Source organism: Musca domestica, unplaced genomic scaffold (assembly GCF_030504385.1).
Source record: "Musca domestica strain aabys unplaced genomic scaffold, Musca_domestica.polishedcontigs.V.1.1 12, whole genome shotgun sequence".
NCBI classification, from domain to species: domain Eukaryota; kingdom Metazoa; phylum Arthropoda; class Insecta; order Diptera; family Muscidae; genus Musca; species Musca domestica.
This window is the reverse complement of record NW_026712155.1, coordinates 1,062,590-1,085,579: the sequence shown is the minus strand read 5'-3', so window position 1 is coordinate 1,085,579 and position 22,990 is coordinate 1,062,590. Positions and strand designations below refer to the sequence as shown.

At 40.3% G+C, this 22,990-nt stretch overlaps 2 protein-coding genes across 7 annotated transcripts; both read right to left on the bottom strand.

Annotated features, from left to right (window-relative positions):
• Positions 1-5,136: 5,136 nt before the first annotated feature.
• On the bottom strand, positions 5,137-6,072 carry LOC101887296 (uncharacterized). 2 transcript variants are annotated; one of them, XM_059132344.1, is made up of 2 exons: positions 5,917-6,072; positions 5,137-5,806 (listed from the first exon to the last, which is right to left on the bottom strand). In XM_059132344.1, exon 2 carries the CDS (start codon positions 5,768-5,770, stop codon positions 5,195-5,197), a length of 576 nt encoding a protein of 191 aa, XP_058988327.1. In that variant the 5' UTR covers positions 5,771-5,806; positions 5,917-6,072; the 3' UTR covers positions 5,137-5,194. The 2 variants fall into 2 exon arrangements, with proteins under 2 accessions (XP_058988327.1, XP_005185794.2); XM_005185737.4 differs by having other exon boundaries at positions 5,140-5,806; positions 5,921-6,065.
• A 4,396-nt stretch (positions 6,073-10,468) lies between these two features.
• On the bottom strand, positions 10,469-21,679 carry Mda2 (acetylcholine receptor subunit alpha-like 2-like). 5 transcript variants are annotated; one of them, XM_011295152.3, is made up of 8 exons: positions 21,365-21,679; positions 20,434-21,129; positions 13,383-13,537; positions 13,136-13,316; positions 12,911-13,070; positions 12,270-12,843; positions 11,963-12,164; positions 10,469-10,858 (listed from the first exon to the last, which is right to left on the bottom strand). In XM_011295152.3, the coding sequence occupies exons 2-8, from the start codon at positions 20,656-20,658 to the stop codon at positions 10,664-10,666; spliced, it is 1,692 nt and encodes a 563-aa protein (XP_011293454.1). In that variant the 5' UTR covers positions 20,659-21,129; positions 21,365-21,679; the 3' UTR covers positions 10,469-10,663.
• Between the last annotated feature and the right edge of the window lie 1,311 nt (positions 21,680-22,990).

Below are 22,990 nucleotides of genomic sequence, written 5' to 3'. Positions count from 1 at the left end.
AAGGGTTCAAGATTTTGAAAAACCAATTGCTCAAAGAAATCGGAATAAGCATCCATCTCTCTTCAAATTTCTCACATACAACAATTTTTGCTAACACAAGATATGTATGTATCTGTACTGTAAATGAAAATGGAATACTTCGATCGACTATATCTAGTACCTCACGCACATTTCAGCATCTTCTACAAATTATCACATAACTCATATAAATTACCAATATAGTCCACATTTTTAGGTCCGATACAAAATGAATGATATTGAACCATTCCTTCGAAACCATGGAGTAGGCCAACAATTTGAATAATCATAACTGAAGTCAAAATATATTTAAATAATCGAACATTGGCTGAGGGTATACATCTGTCGACAAAACCGGTTGATACTTTTAAATTGTTTTTTTTTTTTTTTAATTTTAGGCAATAATTTAAATATTTTTTATTATTTTTCACTTAAAAACAATCTTCATTATATTTACCACTGAAATCCAAAATTTGATTCGATTTTCGCAACAATTTTTTGTTTTCGAACTTTTTCCCGTATTCCCATCAAAAAGGGCTGTAGTATTACTTTACGAATTGCCAGTGGGTACTATAACTCCTCGCACAAAATGTTCGGTATATTGAAGGTGTCCCTTTTGTTATTGACGAGAAACTCGACCCGAAAAAACTAGTTAAACTTAAAAGGGTTTTTTTTTTAAGGAATTTATCCACAAAATGTTGTTCTATAACTAAAAAGTCCAGTTAATGAGAGATGGGTTATCGTTCAGATCTAGAAATTATGTTGCCAAATTCTGATAAATATAATATGTGATATTTTTTTGGTTCTGGCAGCAGCTCTTCGATACTTCCCATGGCATAGACATGTGTTTTGTGTGGCCTTATGATTTGATTTATGGCTTTGTGTTATTTTTTTTATTATCAAAGTGTTGCATTTTTAATTCCTTTCGATTTGCTTCACTCACAACATTCGAAGACTTGGGACACCACTTATTTGAATCGTTCAAGGCCAGTGCATGATTTCCAATAGATTGCACATTCAACAGTCCGAAAACAGTCATCCACCCAACACCCCTGTCTCGCTTTCTCTTATCCATGCAAATTAATTTAAAATATCAAATTATCAGCACCACACCGAAATGGAACGAGAGATTTGTATTTGTACTTGGTCTCAAGTCTATCAATATTTGTTCCGTTTCTATGGCTTCTTTTGTGTGGCTATTCAGAATGTTTTCCAAATGATGTTGGCGATGTGAAACACGTTAATGGTGTTCAAATATTCACCGCGGTTGGATGAGTGAATGCTGCTGCCTCCCACCAACACAACATTATCAGCCGACCAAGAATTTCTTTGGACGCACCCGTGTATTTGTCGGGTATTATTGAATGAGATCCTTGTTAATATCCTTCCACACTCGACCATGTTTATGCAAATGCACCGAAACAGCCTGAAAATATGCAGCAAAAAGTTCAGCCTCTGCTGCGCTCGTGCATATGCAATGAATCACTCGAATCCGATTTATTATCATTGTCGCCACAATGAATCTGAAATAAAAACGACACCACAGAAAAGTGGAAGACTTAAATGTGCATCACTGTGAGGCGGATGGGAATGTCCTTATCGCTGTACTAAAGGACATATTCGTGGAGCAAGACAATTAAATACCACATGTTTTGGGTGGGGACGATAAATCTTTAACCAGGCCATAAAGGAAAGTGCTTCGTGAGACTGGCAACGTCGACATTTAAAGAAGTTGCGATGCTAGAGATTTCATTTTAATTACTGGAATCAGCTGACATGTCGTGTGACATGTTTATGGCAGAGTTAAAGTGCAACAGTCGGGCCTAATTGGAGTCGTATTATTGATTGGCATTGAAGATTGAAATTTTGTTGGATGGCAAAATGAATTACATGGTGCTGATACCCTTTGCAACAGTTATTCGTCCATAACCAGTTTCCATTCGAATACACTAAAATATGGAATAATGTGCCACCTGAGGGCTGCTGGGACATGAGCAGTGCAGACGCGATACAAAATGCATATCGGTTATTTTATGCCATTCTCACTTTGTGTGTGTTGTGCCAGCATTCCTTAATTAGTTCGGTCACATATCTGACTGTCAGTCAGTCAGTCTGTCTGTCTGCCTCGCTGTGTTAATGGTATCAGTCAAACTTATTTATTTTTAACGACTCGCATAACCTTAACCGACATTCTTTTACAAGCAATGCATTCGCACATGTCATAGATTTGCCCGTCTTTAGCTATGTACGTACGAACAAACCTTTGTATGTCCATTTGTGAATGGTGGTATGTGGGAGAGTGTGGGTCGTCGTGCTGCAGTTCATCAGCATTGTAAAAGTGGCATAAAGCAGATAACAGAGACTTTTGGCTTTGAATGACAAACAAAAAGACAAACACGATGAGCTTTGTGCCCAGGTCTCGTGTGAAGTTAACATCAGAGGAGTACACGCCGACACACGCACACACGCGGTGCGAATATCAGCAGGCTGAATAGTGTGACAGGTTGCGGACAGACGGTTTCAATGTAAACGATTATGCATTGACACTGAGGAGCCTGTCACAAAACAGGTCATTGGAAGTACCAAACGAGTACTTTTTTAAGAGAGTCCGATTAGGTATAGTTGGCAGATTTTGAAGGCTTATCACACCGAGCAAATGTATGGGAACCACATGACTCGAATATGTTATTAAAAGTTAATGCATTACCAGTAGGTTATAAAATAATTAAAAATTGTCAATACAAAAGAACTTACTTGGTAATGAGTGGGATTACCGAGTAATAAGTAACTGTGGCTCGACTGCAAACTCGATTGTTGTCAGTTCGATACTCAGCGTTGGCAAACAAACAAATAACGAAAAGCTCTAGATGTAATTTAGGACTTTGAACGGCCCTTAATGTTCGTAACTTCAGATCGTGTTTCCATCTCGAATTTCAGTGATAGCTCATTATATTGTTTACAAGCGTGCAAAAGCATTTTGGTGAGAATTTTCCAGAAAAATAGTTATTCCTAATGGAATTTAAGCGTGATAGTGTGATTTCTTGATATTTGGCTGGAAAACCACAAGTGGCTATCGTTAGAACAACATCAGCAGAAATGGTTCAAAAAGTAAAGAAGCGAAACCCGCGTCGCAGTGGCCGAAAAATGACTCGTGAGCTGAACGTATTACAATATTCCATTCGGCAAATACTGAAAAATGATCTCGGGGTAAAGCCATTGAAGTTCCAAAATCTCCGGATACCAATCCGTTGGACTATTGTGTCTGGAGTATTTTAGAAAGCAAGGCACCATTCCCGGCGAAGCACCGCAGAGCAACACTTAGGCAGCATGTAAAGATTTCATTGCCCGTTTGAAGGCCATAATTCGTGCCAAAGGTGACTAATTTGAACAAATCTAAATTTATTCTAGAATTTGATGCTATTTCCGACATTTTTAGCTTTAATTCAAAACAGTTCCACAGTAATTTTTTTCGTATGGACGCCTGTCTGAAAGCAAAATAAAAATGATTGCTGGTTGACAAGCAGTTCATAAAGCCGAGTCAATTGATGGAAAACCCAAAACGTTGTGAATATTATTTCGACATTTAATTGGTCATGAGCCTTTTCAGCGCCATACAAAACTCAGTTCCTGCTAGACTTGGCGAAACGACCTCTAAGGCATGCCCATGCCATGGCAATGGCAAGTCCACAGAAGCAGTGGCAACAAATCCTTCCAGCTTCTTGGAACGCCATCTTTGTAACCAGGTACTGAATAGTCTTGCCGATAATGCCCCCTGGGCTTTGTTGCCAGAGAAATATTTGAATTTTATATTCGGCTCGGCAGAGCAACGACAAAAGCTGGGTTATATGTCTTCCTCGATTTGTTTGCCCAGGCCCGGTGGTACACGGAGGCATTGTCATGCAAGTTGGCTGCAAATGTTGTAAAATATTTAACATTGCGAAGAATAGGTGTGTGTGTGAGTGTGAGCATGAAGAAGCTATGCACAGCCATAGGCAATTGAACTACGAATACATCTGTGAATTAGCTGACAGTTCGTTGCAGAATATACCCATTGCCGAATGCTGTCTGAATTCTTGTTTAGCAGAATGCTAACAAAGAGGGTAAAAGATATTTCTTATTTGCTGTTGTTGTTGTTTTTGTTAACAACTTATTGTTTGCCTTGTTGTATATTTCTAAAATTCAACCAGCTACCTGGCTTTCTATCACAAACACACACACACACATACAAATACACATTTACATGTACAAGCCTTTACAAGTTTTGAGCCATTGAGTAGAACGCCATCGGCTCACAAACGGTAATGGATGGCAAAGATAATTGCATGAAAGGTAAGCAGAACTTCATTCGGCTATTTGTCGTTGTCCAAGTTCAGAAGTTAGGCTGAGAATATTCTTTTGATTAACAAGGACAATTGCCACAATGGCATTCCCGCGACCGCTCACTCCGCACGACCGTGACAGTATCTTCAACTCAATGCTGCCTTCAGAAACGGCGCATGTTTTGAGGAAGCGGGCGCAACTGAACGAATGCGAGGGGTTGAAGGTCTCCTTCTCAGATAATGTCATTGAAGTGTTAATTTAATTGGCATAAGATTTAAAAGTTCCTCAAGGTCTTTGATAGACCCCTTTCTGCGTGGAGAATGTTCGAAGCTATGATCACAAGCAAACAAATGAATGTTTTGTGTTAAGCATCGGAACTTTCACAGTTTCTCTTTACAATAGTAGTTGAATTAATTGGCATTTGTTTGAGCAACTCCATGCGATTCCGAGAAAAGGGAAATTTTTTAAGCCAGCCGCATTGATTGGTTGTGCCTTCTCCATTCCATTCTTGGCTATTTGTTTTGCAAAGTAGCTAAAATATGAATGTGTGATATTCGACACTTGGCAAAGGTCTTGTTCCAGTTAGTATAGTAAGGTATGGTATATTTTATATAAATCTTTGTTGGATCCTTTCCCTTTGATTATTTTGAAAACTGTCGGATATACAAAGGAGATGGTATGTGTCAGTACTTTTGCAGCTTCCTCTCAAATGAGAACCATTTGACATGCTAACTGCAAAAGGTGGGAAACCTTATTGTCGTTTTTCAATTTGGATTATTCTGAAATGGAATGACTGCTATTTTCAATAATTTTTCCTTTATTTATTTCTCCTTCTTGCTTTCGATCCGAATCAGCCTCAATAGTAGGAATAATATGGATTATAACCATAGGGATTGTAGGCATAAGGATTATAGGCATACGGATTATAGGCATACGGATTGTAGTAGTAGTCATAGCCATAGGGATAATATGGTGCAGCTGCGTAGTAGTAGGCTGGCGCTGGGGCTGCCACCGTTATGTTACCCGCCGTGCTGCCCGAGCCAATGGTCAAATTGTAAGACAATGAATAATTGCTGCCGAGTAATCCAAATAAACGAGATTTCCTGAAATTTATGAAATACTTCGATGGTGGCTGTTGCTCCCGGCTGTCGCTGCTTCGCCCTCTGTCTTGTGGCACAGGCGACAATAGAATTACGGCATGCTGTAGCCTATTTGTGTTTTCCTTTCCAACGCTGCTCTCGCCAATGCCACGTCTGTTGTTGTTCAAGTTTGTATTCGCACTCGACACAGCTTTTAGACCGACTGGCCCAGCTGACATCTGTTCGGTGTTTACGCCATAACTCACAATTAGCAGAGTCATGCCAACGAACATAATTAAGTTGTGACGTCGACTACAAAAGCACAAATATCCGTAGCTGTTTGTCTTTGCCATCCTGGCCACAGTTCCTCCCCCGACCGTTGAAGTTGCCTGAAATTGTTACACTTCTTTTAACAAGCCGAATGGAATTGCAATAATTACAACAACAAGTTTAACTTGGACTTTGAAATGAGAAATGAGCGTGAGATGAACGAGTTTACCAACTTGAATTCGAAGACCCAGCATTGTTGACAAATGCAGCTGATTTTCCACGTTCCGCGCCGATGGTTGCTTCAGTTTCCTTTCCCAGAATTGGCTCGTCGCTGTGCAAATGCTGGCCAATTTATAGCAAACTTTTTGTTTTCTGAAGAATTGCAGCAAAACTTTGCCTTGTCTCCCACTCTATTCCTATCTCTCTCACTCACTCACTCACTGAATCTGTCGTTGGATGGGAGGGGACATGCGTCAATCAATCATATTTCCAAGACGTTCGAATGGAGGGACCTTGAAGGGCTGTTCAGCAGAATTGCTCAAGTGTCATTACGTTTTTGTGATGCTTTTAATTAGACAAATTCAAACTTACCCCATTCACACCGCTCCACTTCACTCCTTGTCATGTCACGCCTTGCTGCAGCACTCCGCTTGCTGGGCGATGGCGGTGATGTCGGTGCCAGTCACTTACAAGTGGCGTTGTTAATAAAGAAAACAATTTTACTTGAAATCTTAACGGCTATGGGAAGTGTCAAAGTGGTTACTTCTCCAAGTCCCATTGACGGCTATTGCCAGGCAACAGATATTCCCCAATCACAAGGGAAACTTTAATAAATATTGAAAATGTGTGTGTGTGTGTGTGCGCGCGCTTTTGTGTGTGTATGTTTATGGATGAGTGATTTATTTCAATAGCATTCTATGCCGATCACCATGATTTGCCATAATAATTATCCACTGGGATGTGATTAATGCGAGCACTGTGTTGACAAAGCACCTCTGAGAATCACAGACAATGGCGTGACTCCAGTGTGAAATATTGTAATTGTTAATAACTCGTAAATCTTTCATTTCATTTCATCGATGGCAATCTCCGAAATATCGTTCGGACATATGTAAGACACAAAGCAAGACAAGTTCGTTTAATTGATGGGCACTCTGATTTATAGGATATGACTGCTTCCTCACACCCCGCCACCCTTACTTCCGGTATAGAAAGCAACGAATGTGGTTAATATACATGTGGACAGTAGCCTTATGTGTGGGTGTGTGTGTGTGTGAAATCGCACCGTGGAGTCGGTAGCTGGCGAAATTGGACATTGGCATATGTGTCCAGTTCTGATGTTGCCTCATTAAAGCTTGTCTCGAAAGAGAGCAATTAATAGCTAAATAAGTAAAGTAACAGATAAATAAAATAAGCAGAAATCCTATCGATGAACCAATAAATTAATAAATATAAAGATTAAAAAAAAAAACAAATAGGAAGATAACTGAACGAATGAATAAATTTACAGAAAGGAATAATGCTTGAAGGAATAATTGTTTAACGTGAATGACCTGTTTTCTGGCTACCTGAAAAGACTACATAAGTCCCAAATTTGTAAAATTCCTACAAAAGAACACAAGGTCCTTTGGTTTGTTTTTTTTTTCGATATAAAGACAAAACAAAACCAAAACAGACAAAAACCAGCAAGGAAAATTCAAAAGTCGGGCGGAGCCGACTATATGATACCCTACACCACTAAACATATTTAGTAGAGCTCTCGTAACAAAATAATTTATTTGAAGTAGATCATACCACCTATCAATATTTGGCTTTAGAGAAGTTATAGTTTCGTTTCAAAAGGAACTAATATACCCAAATCTTAGCCGTTCTCGATAAAATGTGGTAAATGTATTTCTGAGCTATTAAGATATCTGGTATCACTGTTGTCGAATTCATATTACGGTTGTGAGGTACTTAAAAACCAAATCAGACGAAACATATATGGGAGCTATAGCTATATCTGAACCAAAATTGATGCAATTTTTTCTAGACTAAAGTCGGATGTACCAAAATTCAGGTCATTTGGACTGATATTGGCCATTTGGTGCACAATTAACCCGATGATATATGTGGGAGCTATATCCAAATCTGATCCAATTTTGACAAATTTTGATACACTTATTCCAGAGCTGTATCTGATATCTGGTACCAAATATTTTCTGGTAGAGTGCATATTACGCATGTGAAAGACTTAATACCCAAAATCGGATGAAACATATATATGGGAGCTATAGCTATATCGGAACCGACTTTTTCCAAATTTGATGTAATTGCTTCTAGACTGAATTAGGACTTATATTGATCATTTGGTGCACAATTATCCCGAAATCGGTTGAAGATATATGAGAGCTATATCTAAATCTGATCCGATTATCACCAATTTCAATAGGTTTCGTCCTTCAAATATTGTTTGCAAAATTTCATCTCAATCGGATAATGAATGCGACCTGCATTTTGTTCACAAGAATACATGATCGGTTGGACGGACGGATTGACCTGCATAATTCGACTCAGAAAGTGATTCTATGAAAATCGTCAAAAGTAACTATGGTAATCGTCAAAAGTAACAAAGACATACCCTTACCACTATGTGGTGCAGGGTATAATGAGATTTTCAATGCTCAAAACATTTAGCATTTCGGGCCGGGTCCCTGGCCCCGGTGGTCGACTTCCGGTGTCTTTCTATTCAAACTTAAAAATCGGCCCTATAGGACAGCTTTAAGTAAAGATGTGAGATATTAATATATGATTTGCCTGGAACTAGGACGCTTTGTTAGATTGCTATTTATGACGTAGCTGAAAAATGTTCGTCCTGTAAAGGATTGCAATTTCTTACTAACACTGTCATATAGACATAATTAGCTAATAGTCTTTTGGTCTGCGTTGCGTATACGTAGCGTTCATTTTTAGCTTTTTTGTTACTCATACCATACGACGGTCGTCGAATGACATTGACGACTACAACACCAATGACAACTTAAATATTAATTTCTTTCTCTTAAATGTCAAACGAATATGGTCCAGTCAATGTTAACGCTGTTATCAGAGTCGGCCAACGAGAATCCCCCCTCACCACCTCCGACTCCGGAGCATATGCAAGACGAGACCCACAGCTGGTTATAAACGAATAAAAGTCATGCCAGAGCCTAAAGGTGACAGTGTCTAGGAGAATTTCAACACAGACAACATGACAAGCACTCACACGGCCGCACCAGACCTTCTGCTTTTGTTGAGAATTTGCCAATAGCCAAACATGAATCTTGACCATGCAAACATTTGTGTGAGGAAGCTGTAGTGGCTGCCATAGGACAGAACAGAAACCTCACATTCAGATCATACCTTGTGCCCGGTCTTCATGCACAACCAAAAATAGCAAGTCAAGTTTAAGCACTTCGGCCACAACATTTTCCGATTTCGGTACGAAAGGCATTCCAAGTCACACAGACTTACACATACATACACAAACACACACACCCTTCTTAACCCAGCCACATTCGTTTATACCCGTATTTGATGAAAGCCAGATCTTACCTAGCCAACATAGAGTCATTTAGATGTGTCCACAATTGGATGGTTTAACGTGTGTGAGTGTGTGTGTTTGTGCAAAGAAATATTTCCCTCAATGGTCTAACCACATCCATGGTTGGAATGCATCTACACACCCCCCGACAAATGTATAAATGGATGCATAGGCCAATGTTTGTGTGGGGACAACATTCTTAAGGCATTGAGGGTGTAGCAGACGACCAAACTGCATGTAAATAGCCCAAAGGAGAGCAACGCAGCCTTTATGGATGGGTCGACAGAGAATCAGATGTATCGCCATTGTTGTGAGTCTCACTCAAACCTTCGTAATTGATGCGACATGCGATATCGAGTTGCTGGCGTTGATTATTGCCCCATTTCCCACATGACTGAAGGGGGGGGGGGGGTGTAAGAAATTTAATTTCGATAATTAACACCGACGACTGAGTAAATATTCCGAATGAACATTTCGATTTATAATCGAAGTTAATATAGTTGGAAATATTACTGTTATTTCCTTTGCCCGTGGAAATCAAATTAGCAACAATTTAAGTGTTTCCGCACCCTGTATTCCCTCAGTCCATGCCACCTAGTATCTTAGTATTTTATGTAAACATGGCATTAATGTTGCGAAGTCCAAAGCTTTAGGAAAATGAATAACTTATTTCTTATTTTGTGAGAATTGTGATTAACCAAAATGGCATTATGACATGAGGACCGGACGATATGAACCGATTTTGCCTATTTTGCACCTGACCTCAGTGCGGTACAGATATTACTATGAGCAAAGTTTGGACCAAAAGTTTGGCTCCGTTTGGTACATTGGTTGGTTAGTTTGTGTGGGAGTACCATATTTGCTGGACCATTTGTGGGGATATGTTGTATCAGTTGTGCCACGGTTATTACGCCATAGAAATGTTATGAAATTTGGATATCGGTTCGCTTAATATTTCCTTCGTATATATCAACTCGACATTAATGCTAGCTTTGATGGGAAGCTTGAGACGACTGAATTTTGAAGAATATAATTATTCAATATAATTACCAATTCTAATTGATGCTGAGACGTTCGCAGCGGGCAATTTGTAAATATTGGGATGTGCTAAACTTAAATCGGCATCTTCAATATGAACACACGCAGAAGTTTTGAATTTTTCTAATTGAAATACATATTTATGTTTTTGTGTTATTTTTTTTTAATTATTTATTTATTGTTGTTGCATTCGGCCTTAAACTACAAAAATCGCATTAATTCTAATAAATTTTATTGATTTAGTCAGAGCGTTGAGTGAGACTTGACATTTGTTAACATTCGAGGTGTGTTGGAGTTTTGTTTCCGGGGCAGAGGGGAGGCCGGCCGCTGCAGGATACGACATCAGTGCAATGGGGTTGCGGGTGCAGGAGGACTCTTACGACTTCTTCTCGGTCAGATTGTAGATTTGCTGGGCAATAACTGACAGTTCCACATCGATGGGTTTTGTGTCGTCGTATAGGGACGGAGCCTCGCCCAGTATCATGAATGTACCCACAAGGGATGCAATAGCGAAGATCCAGAGAAATAAACGATCCAATACCATGGCGACAAAGCCCCAGTCTTGATCTTCCTGAAATGACAAAAGCAGAGTAGCGCAGAGGAGAGGAGTGGAGTAGAGAGGAGGAGGGGAAGAGTGTTGGAGGGGAAGTTGGAGAAGAAATTACGGGTTAATATTATAAGGAGGAATGAATTTATACCGACTATGTTCAAATGCCGATCGCCTCATTCAAACCATACAGGCATGTCTGTGCAAAGCACTTCATGCCGACCTGTTTTTAAATTTATTCCACCCATCGCCCATCACAATTTGAACAATTCTATTTATTCAATTCGAGGCTGTGTTTATTTGGCGAGTGGAGGATGTGTTTAAGGATTTAAATTGAATTGGCCATGGCAGATCAAAGCGAAACGAACTGCTAGTCAGCCGGTCAGTCCTGTGCACTCAGTTGTGAATGCTGCTGCATTTGCATGAATCGATGATTGACACATGGCTTTCAATGTCATCCACACTCATGCACTCACCCACTCAGCGCCCCCCGCTCGTACACATAAACCAAATTGTGTGTATTTAAGGCTGGGTGCTGGCACGGAGGCGGCGGACATTGTTTGTGTACTTGGAAACACTGGAAAGCCGCTTCCGCCCATCGGTGCGGTTGTGTGGCAAAATGCAAACAAATTGTTGACCAGTCAAGCGGAACAAAAGCAATTAAAAACAAATTTTTGCAAGGACGCCTAGCAGGGCCCGGGGGTCAGTACATTATCGGGAAAATGTCTCCGGCGTAGGGTGGACGTAGTCACATCAGAAAGCCATTAAGAGTTATTGCCAACCGCCGGCATACTTGGATATATGGTTTCCTTACTACTGACCTTTCGCATCGGCTCTAAGCGATAAATGCCCATCAAATCAGTGTTTGATTTGAAGAATTCGCAAAGATATGAAGTTATTTTCTTGGAAGGCTCAATTGTCCATTGCGACTCAGATGTGTAAACAAAGTCACACAACCAAAATGTTAACCCATTGAAGACCCTCATGCTGCTGGATGCGTCCATTCTCCAAGACAATTGGAGTATTGTTTATTGTTCTCCTATCTGTGATGCCCTTGCCGTGATTGCTTCTTTACTCACAACGACAAAAGATTTAGCTTGCCAAAGCTATTGACGAGTTCCTACTCACCGCATTGAATTCGTCCTGGCGCTGCATATGGTTTTGTATGAACATGACGTTGTGGATGGCCTTTTCCAACTCAAATGGATATTTTTTCCGTGGTGCCACATCACTCAGGGAATCGTCCAATCCGGAGAGCACAGACGGCAGTCCGTTGTAGCCGCTCAAGGTGCTAAGGCCGCCACCCAAAACCCCCATCATGCCACTAAATCTGTAAATATTTCCAAAACAAGAGAAACAAAAGAGGGAAATGAAAATCGGAACTCGTCACAGATGAATGGGACAATCACTGGCCGGTAAGCACAACGGAACTCACCTATTCGTGGCCGAGGCACTGTGAAGACCATTACCCACACGACCCTGCATACGACGTATGGAGTCGGGACTGGAATCGCCCGAACTGATGTTCATTTCATCCATCAATGCCTTGCCGAACTTCGTCTTGTTAAAGTTCATGTTGTAGTTGACCTTATTGGCAGCCAGGTCTCGCAGCAGATCCTTGGGGACTCGCATCAGCAGCAGCTTGGGAAGACGCTTAATGAAGAACGACCTCACCCAGGGCGCCATGCGATGGGTGCTCGGCTTACGGTAATGGATGTTCAGAATGATGATGGTGATGACGACACTGAGCCCGACCAGCAGCATGGTGAAGAGCAAGTACTTGCCCAACAGCGGCAGGGCCAGTGAGGTGGAGGGTATGATTTCGGATATGAGCAAAAAGAACATGGTCTGCGACAACAAAATGCTGATGCACAGGGCGATTTTTTCGCCCGAATCGGCGGGCAAGTAGAACACCAGTACCGACAGATACGATATGCCGACGGTGGGAATGATCAGATTGACGGTATAGAAGAGGGTCTTGCGGCGCAGGGTGATGTTGAAGAATATGTCTGAAATGGGAGAGCAATTAGCACGTCCGTATGCCACGGCAGGCGCCAGCGGGCCGGTTTTGCTTACCGGGATACGGTTCTGCACAGCAAGGATAATATTTCTCATGCCGTTCCGCTGGCACTCCCAAAATGTCCCATTCCACACTGGGATAGTATTCGCGCAAGTCAATGCCGATCTCTACCTTGTTATCCTTGTCGTTCTTCTGGTTGATGTGCTTCAAATCGATCTAGGCGGGTGGGGGAGTAACATTTATTCTCTCTCCCAGCACTCACTGGCGTTTGGACGACTTACCTGGTCACCGTCATAGGTCCACGATCCGAATTTCATGAAACACGTTTGCTGGTCGAAAGGAAAGTAGCGAACATCGATTTCGCAGGAGGACTTGAAAATGGCCGGTGGTGTCCAGACTACTTTCCCGGTGTAGTGTAGAATGGCTTTGGTCATGGTGGTCACGACGTACTCGCCGTCGGCACTGAAACAAACCGATTGGAAGAGTGCAATGTTATGTCGGATTTTCGATATTTCCAAATATATTTACTTGTTGTAGAGCACGATGTCGGGAAGCCAGATGTGTTCCGAGGGCACATAGAGTTCGGTAACACCGCCATATTCCGAAGGATCCCATTTGAATTTGTGGTCCTGCCACTCATGTTCCAGCCACACGTTTGTGGTTAGAATCTGATCCTTTAAATTCTGAAAAAAGGATTTACAAAAGTGTGTATGTGTGTGTTTAATTTATTCGCTTGTTGTGTCCATTGTAAGATCTAAAAGTTAAGGCGGGCATCCCCCTCTAAAGGCTGAAAATTTCGCCAGGTACGTATCTAAAGGACATATACATATGTATTTTGAAATCCTTGAAACTTTGCATATTCTAATGCTTTGAATAATTTTGAATCCCTCAAAAGGTAAATCGGCTTTCCTATCAAGTCCAAACTTTAAACCTTTCGTAATATTTGTATCAAAGTTAGGTGTAACCCTCGTATTCGTGTAAAATACAAAATGACCTATCGACTAGTTCTACTGAAATAAGGGAATGATATATAAAGATGCACTCCTTCTGGTATGTCCTCCACGATTCCGAATGCCCAAAAAAGTTAAGGCTGTATCCATGTTGAGGCAATATGTGACATTTTTTTGTTGTTATGGTAGACGATAAGATCATGGAAAGTAGGAGAATTTCTGAAATCTCAAACTGAAGAAGAAGAAAAAATACCATTTTGCTTGTGCATTGATCAAACCACCTTATCAACTAGTTTTTATACCCTCCACCTTGGAAAGGAGAGCATATTAAATTTATCATTCCCTTTGTAACAATTCGTCGTAGACCCCATAAAGTATATTTAATGATGATCGGCATAAAATGTAGCTATGTCTGGGTTCTAGTTGCGGTGGTCAAACATTGTATGTGTAGGTCCACGTTTTCCTGTAGTGCCCATATAACGGTACCTGTTGTATTTTACCTAATGGTAACGGGTATTGAAAGTTAGGCCCGGCCGAACTTAAGGTGTGGGTAACAATGCAGGTTGAAGTCTTCGCATGACATATTTTGTGAGATACCATAAAGGGATGGCAAAGCCGCACTCGAATCCTGCCGTTGTTTCCGCTTATATTTTGGCATTAATATGCCTAGCCATGGTCCCAAGTTGCTTATGTACCCTGAAAAAGACTAAAAGACTTTCACACATACATTCTCAAACCATAACAAGGTCTTTTGAATTCCGTAAGAGTGGCGCCTCATGTGGATGGACTTGGATTCAGGAAGCAATTGCCACACTTTGGCCTTCTCGCTGGGAAAACATTAAAGTAATGCAAACTTCGTTGCCGTTTTGGTCAGAGGTAAGTTCAGGCGCATTTGAAAATATAAGAGTAGCAATTATTCATCTTTGTTTTCAGAGAAATTTTCCCAAATTTTGGGTAAATTCGTGGATAAACATCTTCCAATTTTCCAATAATTTTGGTCGGCTTATTTAAAGCAAGGGAAAATAAATTGTTCGTCCCTCTAGCACCCGAATGAAGTTTTCTTTACCATAAAGAACATTTTAAAATGTATATAGTCGGCTATAGAACAATAACTTATTGCAATGGTACATGGCAGATAAATTCAATTGAAGAAGAAGGGCATTACATGTTTTAGAACTCCTTCGTTGTACTGACCCACACCACTCCTCAGGAAATATTTTCTCCTTGTCTCCTCCCTTTTTCCTTTGCCAGAAGATAAGTAAATTTGATTTCAATTTTTACACGAACTTGAGCGCTGCAGTGGAGAATCTCCCACTCCTGTCCTCACTTAAAAGTCTATTTCTTATATTGGCTTTTGCAGCGGAAGGAGGTGGCGGTGGGGCTAGATGTTCTTGAGCCTGAGTGTAGTCGCTCTATGTATTCCTTTGTGCCATGTTTCTAAAATAGAATTTGCAATTTCCACTTTAATATCGAAATAATCAGCGTCATGACTTTGTTGGCTTTGGGATTGCCGGTCCGTTGTTAGTGTTGACAGGGCCCAGTGGCTGACTGGCAGAAGTGCAAACAACAGCATTAAGCCATTACGAGCGAGTAAGGCGAAGAAATGAAATGCTGTTCGATTAGTTAAAAAATCAGCGGAGTGGGCGATGACTCGTTGAGTGACTGACAGCCCGGCTGCCAGCCTGCCTGCGTTGGAGGGATACATAAAACCAAATACACAACTCGTGTGACTCACTTAAAACAAATTGAATTCTCAATTTTTCGATTTTACAATTTGTCGTTGTTTGGCAAATTGATTTTCACTTTGTATGCCTCCCCCGCCTTACCCCCTCACACAATTCCCTACTAATTCGCCATCAGTGTACCAGAGGACAAACGAATAAAACTCAAGCAATAAAATGCCATCGATGGAACAGCACGCCGACAAAGTTTCCACTTTCACAAAATTTTACTTCACACTGTCACTTCGTTCATATTTTACTCATTCCCTGGTTGTGTTGTTTTATTTAAACGCTGTTGGTGTTTTCAAAACTACGACTTCGCCGGAAAAGGAAAGGACTTTTTTTTGGGGAAATTGAAACACGAATCGCCTGTAAATTTGTCTTTGAAGCCGAAAATCTGAAGGCATAATTATCTGAATTAAGTTGGCCTACGCTATTTAAAATTGAAATACCAGGTTATGGGTGTAAAAGGGTACGGAAACGTATATGAAGTGTCCAAGAGTAACTTTCATGAGCCTGTACAATCCTGTACATTCAATGTGAAAAAGTATCTGCAGTAACTTATCCACCATGGTCAACATTTGAAATAATTGTTAAATATAGATTAAAGGAAGGAGGTTTTCCAGCAGCTTCAGACATTTCAAATCACAATATTATTGTCCCACTTCGTTTGGCACCCTTCTGGCATGGAGCCATAGTTTTGAAAATCTACAACCTCCTTCAAAGCGACGAAAGTGCTTGTAATGGTTCACACGTACATCGTTTTAGACAAGGACTTTAATAGCAAAAATATCCAAATAGAGCCTTAAGAAGTTGAAAATATACAGTCTTTAGTTCAATCAAATGACTTGTCAGACAAAATAAAAAGTTCGTCATAAAAATAAACTATTCATGCAATCATTTTCAATGAACCGAAAATGAAAAAAATAAGAAAACGGGTCGAACTTTTTAATATCCTTCATCATTTAGAAAGAAACTCTTGTACAAATAATCTGCTGAACGTCGAGAAGTACCTTTACATGGGAACCATAGGAGCCATGGGGGGTAGAACCATTTGGAATGAATTTGGCAATAATCAAAAAAATCCGTCAAAAATTCTGTTAACATTTTAAAAATACCGAATATTTGGGTCTATATGAAGACGTGGACTTGCATAGGCAACTGTTCTCATAAGCCATTACAATATTCAAATGCAAGACTTGAAAAAAAAAACGGTAAATAATGTATCTAAAATTATCAAAATACCGAATATAGGGAGGTACACTTTTCTGTCATAGGCTGTAGTATTCATTACGAACTTTAAATGCCAAATTTGAAACAATTCCGGTGAACAATGCTGCTAAAATCAAAGTACCGTATATCGGGAGGTACCGTTACATGAGGGCTATACGAAGACGTGGACCTGCACACACATTTTTCTGTCATAGGCTGTAATATCCATTTTGAACTCCAGATACTAAATATGAAACATTTCCGGTGAATAATGTCGCTTAAGTTACCAAAATACCGAAAATAGGGAGGTACCATTATATGGGGGCTATACCAAATCGGGGACCTACATGGCGCATTTTCAATACCAAAAGTCCTGCAGACATAATAGACATTTGAGTAAAATCGTATCAACCTACTTAATTTCATTCGGAATAAACGAAAAAAAAAACCAGTAAAGAAAGTCCTAAAGTCGGGCGGGGCCGATTTTATGATACCCTACACCACTTTGCTAATTTAGTTGAGCTCCACTTAATAATTAAAAGTTTTTATGGGAGAATTCAATCATACACGCTATGATTATAATTATAATTTAAAATTCAAAGGACTAAATATGCCGTAGCATTTGTATCTTTTAAATTCGGACTTTTATTGCCCATTTGGTGCGAAATTAATTTGAAATCGGATAAAACTATATATGGGAACTATATCCAAATCTGAACCGATCTCGATAAAATTTGGCAAAGATATTTCTGAGCTGTATTTGATATATTTCCCTGAATATCGTTGTTACGGAGTGCATATTACGGCTGTGGGTAACAAATACAATAAATTGGATGAACAATATATATGGGAGCTATAACTATATCTGAACCGATCTTCACCAAATTTGGCATACTGCCTTCTAGACTAAATTCGGTCGTATGTGCCAAATTCCATCCCATATGGGCAAATATTAGACGTTTGGTGCACAATAAAAGGTAAATCGGACGAAGTTATATATGGGAACTATATCCAAATCTGAACCGATCTCGATAAAATTTAGCAAAGGTATTTCTGAGCTGCATTTGTTATATTTTTCCCCAAATATTGTTGTTACAGAGTGCATATTACGGCTGCGGAGGACAAAAATAACAAATCGGATGAACAATATATATGGGAGCTATAGCTATATCTGAACCAATTTCGATCAAATTTGGCATACTTATTTTCAGGCCTAAGTTGGTTGTATGTGCAAAATTCCATACCATTCGGGCTGATATTACACCTTTGGTGCACAATAAAAGGCAAATCGGACGAAGATATATATGGGAGCTATATCTAAATTTTTACCGATTATCTCCAATTTCAATAGGGTTCGTCCTTGGGCCAAACAAATGTTGTTTGCAAAGTTTCATCGCAATCGGATAATAAACGCGACCTGCATTTTTTTCACAAGAATACATGGACAGACGGACGGACGGACAGACGGACTGACATGCATAAATCAACTCAGAAAGTGATTCTATGCAGATCATCAAAAGGAACTATGGGTCTATCTCGTTTCCTTTTGCCTGTTACAAACAAATGCACAAAGACATAATACCCTGACCACCTTGTGGTGTAGGGTATAATTATTCAGGTGATTGGTGTGCCTTATCTTGGCTATTACATACAACTTACATTTCTGTCAGATACAGTTTTAAATACTAAATATCTGCAGGTGGTTTTAAAACGTTTTCATTTCCTTGTCTTAGGCCCCGTCGATCTTAACACCATTTACCTGCTACTTAATATTGGCCGATAAACCGAAACCCACTAGAGCGAGTCGCGACCGAAAGGTAGACAGTTGAATTACTGAGAGTTTACAAAGAGAGTTTTTGCCCGAAAGAGTTTGTGAGTATAATGATCACCTGTTTTGTGGCATTAGCGAACAATATCAATATCATTCATCTGAGTATATAATCATTGTAGAATAACAAGGTAACCCTTTCAGGCCAGCTGGTATCAATTTGATATGTCAAAAAATCGTTGCATTTCATTTTGGTTTGGGCTTTCTTGACAACAGGAATTTACTGAGCACCGGTCGATATTTTTTTGCAAGATTTGCAAGTAATAGAGAAACGATTTCTCAGGACAATTAAATGAGAAATTTTTACCGAGAAAGTTATCTAACACACCTAATGATGTTATCTTTTCAATGAAAGAACCTTTCCTTGCAAAAGTCCAGTAGAAGAGAGCGAAATGTGAAAGAACATTTGCTAATTGCGTTCTAAGAGTTTTCTGGACGCTAATGGAGAAAAAATGTCCGGTTTCTTGGTTCGATCGGCAGTTTAAGGGTCAGCTGTGCTTATGATTTCCCTGTTGGAGTTTACTAGTTCTCTCATCCAGAACTGCAAGAATGTGAACATGTCTACTACAATAAACTGTTTTAAATGTATGATATGGGAAAAATGTCAAAACTAGTAGATTGTCGATTGTTGATTGAGTGTAGATTGTTTCCCGAAAGGACTTACTGAGTAAATGGTAAAGTAACAAGTTAAAAAAATATCAGTCGGTCAGTTTATTAAAATATGTTTGATTTACGTTATGTTTATTCAAAACGTTGACCCTTTAGGGAGGAGATACCAAAGGAAGTGGTCAATATTATCCACTTCCCATCTGAACTGACTCTCACTTGATTTTGACTTTATCAACTACTTTCTTCTCTTCATGTGAGATATGTGATAATTTTCGGAAAATGTTGAAATATGTGTGAGGTACCAGACATATACTTCATATAATACTTATAAAAGTATTAGTATCTGCAAAAGTTGAAGAAAATCGGACATCTTCAACCAATTTTTTGGAAATAATCTAGTGCTTCACACATTATGAGAGATATAAGTATTACACACCATGAACATTTGTGAGAGGGTTAAACGAGGGGGTAGGCCGAGATGTATCAATTTCACACTGAAACTTGAAGAGAATCTGATGCTTTCTTCGTATTTTATGTGGGTTATAATTTTTTAAAATGTTGACCCGTTATGGGGGAGGTACCAGAACTGTGGATAGATCTATCCTACCTTCACTGTAGATCTTGTATTGGTGAAAATATTGGGATGTGCGAAATTTGAAGAGAACCAAGCTCTTATTTCACGTTTTATAAGAGTAAAAATTATTCCAAATTTTGAGTCTTTGTGGGGGAAGTACTTCAGGGAGTGGGCCGGTATTGATCTTTTTAGTACCTGAAATAGCACTGATAAAAATATTGGAATTTCCGCACAAAATCGAATGACCGTTTCGTGATTTTGAACTTTTTTGGGGGAGGTACCAGAAGGAGTTGCCCATCTTTGAACTCTATCTATGTTTGAAAATAATATTATGATGTACCAAGTTTGAACCAAACAGGATATTCCCTTCGAGAGTTATCGTTCGCACAAGCCAGACAGACGGACGGACGGACTCCCCTAGATCGACTCCAAATGTCCTGAAACGGATTTGGTCTAAAGAGACTTAGGGTCCAAACCCGTAATTTCGATGAGGCACGTATCAAAAGATATATACCCTCCGTAGCGGTATGACTGAGGGTCATACTGCATTAGATATATGGTGTGAATGTGTCTCCACAATAGAACTCCAGCTTAATTTAATTTCACATACCCTAAATGCAGTACAATTGCTATCCGACGTGATTGACTCTCTTATCTTCTTACTGCTGAAACTTCGTTAACTTACCAAATCGATCAGCTGTGACAATCGCAGACCCAACTTGACCAGGACCGTGTCTGTATTATTGCTGACCGGTCGAATTAGACGATTGTAGTTGCTGAGCAGATCATCGTAGAGTCGTTTCGCATCTGGATTCGCCTGGACGCTTTGGCACAGAAGGATTAGTAGCATTAGGAGGCACAACCATTTGAAGTGGGACCAAAGCGTACATTTGTAATGTAGCGCCGACATGGTGTTGGTCCCCCGGCGGAATGATGGAGGCGCGGGAGGGGCAATTGCACTGTTGTTAGTTTGAACTGAGACGATACTCTTATTTGAATTGTTATAACCGCGGGCGCATTTCGGATATTTACGTCATAACGACCATCCTCCGAGGGAGGAAAGTGGGCGGAGTTAAACGTGTATGTATGCGCGTCTGTGGCTTTTTATGGTGTGACGTCGTAACTGATGCGCTTTATCACGTGCAGGCGTGGCGGACGCAAATAATTTTTGATACCTTTTTGTTTTGTTTTTGTTGTACTGGCGATGGGGCGACAGTTCGTAACTATTTTGACCTTGTCTTAGCCGGGTTTTATTTACAAACAAACAAACGTAGTTTACGCGATTCTTCTTCTTCTTCGTCCTCTGCGTTGAGCTCCCATCTTAAAGGCGATGGCAATGACGTCTATAAAAATTTAGTACTGCCATTGTTTTTAGTACTGGCTGTAATAACAGTGGCGGATGAGATGCTGCTGCTGCTGTAGCTGTTACTGTTATTGGTGTTCAAACACCAAGTATCAGCAGGCAGTGACAACAGACAAACAAAGTCTCCACACTCTGGTGAAATGTCAACCGCTGTAGCTGTCAACGGCACTCTGACATTTCCACCCCCCTTTTCTTGTCGAAAAATGGGACATACACATACATGCAAACAGGCATGTGTGTGTGCGTGTAGTACCTTAGAATGTGTGTGTGTGTTTGCACTTGTTGTTAAATATTTTCATTGACCAAAACAAAGTAACACAAAACAAATAAATCTACAATTGAAAATGGCCAGCGCGAAAATTCGCCACTAAATTTGTAAATTCACAAAAAAAAAAACACTTTTCTTGTTCCTCGGTCCAATATTTGACACCATCCACTATTCACACGATTCTTCACAAAAACAATTCCCGATTGATGTGCCACACAGAATGTCCGTGACGTTGTTTTGCGGGCTCTCCGCTGTCCTGTGCACAAAATCACAAGAGCGATACTGACTTGGTCGGAAGGCCTGCTTCGGTCTGTTTCACAAAAATGTTACTACCCACAGAATGGAGTGGAGAGTTTCTGCCGCGGATTGAGTTCACATCTCTCGCTGTGGCCACAAATGTAGTTTTGAAGCGCCCAGCATCCGGAGCCGGAGCGGAGCATGCGCGCTCACTGTTCGTGCTCTCCCCGAGATTGGAGAGAACTACAAACACACAAACCGACAGAGAAATGGGCGAAGAGCAGCGTAGAGAGATGTCACTGCTAAATCTCATGGTGTTTGAAAGGAGTGATGAATCTGAGTTTTGTTGTTGTCTTTTTCCTTTTCTGGTTTGGCAAAAATTTATATTCATTTCAATTTGATTTCCTGCCTGTATTAGATTTCCTGCCTTTTGTACGTTGGCCTAATCAACCATCATTTCATTACGCCAATATGATTAAGATTATGAAGCGTCTGTCTCCGGCCCGCTTTGGTGGAAGGGCAAGCATGGAGTCATGGTAATGTCTCCCCCGATGCGACAGCCAAAAGGTGCCACTCTCGGGCCACAGCCCAAAAAATTTTCAGTCAATTGTTAAATAAATGTGTACATCCTTGGTATATCTCCCATGTCGCCTGTTTATCAGCTGAAAAGTACATACAATCTATACACCAGTACATTGTTAACTTCTTTTTTGGCTCGTCGTAAACGGATAGGATCAGAACACTGAGCGTAGCCGAGGAGAGAAAAGAAGAGCAGCACAGCCCAGCGCAGAGCAGCGCAGAGTAGAGCAGAGCAGAGCGATGTCAAAGAATAGCAGGGAACCTCTGTCAACACAAGTTTGTGTCTCAGGTGACACTTTTCAACTTCATTTAATATTCTGCACGAAACATAAGCGGACAACAACGACAATAACAAAAACAACAAACAACAACAATGTTCACCATTGCATGATGATGGCAGTATGTCAAATTCATCAGATACTCGGATACAATTTTCGAAATTAAACTTGAAATGCAGTCACCATTGCTCATTAGCAGACGATGCCAGTAACTGGGAAATGCTTTTCACAGTTCGCGGTTCTCTGCATTCAACATGTTGACCATTTGACGGGTGGGGGGAGGTTGCGTCTGGGCCGAGCTGAGATGAGATGCAGTGGGTGTACGCAAAAAAAAAAATAAGCTAGGCTACCGTTGTAACAAATGCATTGTTCGCTGTTCTGGTTGCGGTCGACTTTAACGCTGATGTCGGTGGTCGTTGGCCGCCATCTGGATCGACTGTCATTCCCACCTGTCAACATGTAGCAACCATCAGAGATTCGTTTGAAAATAGTGCCACCTGTTCTCCATTGTCCTAGT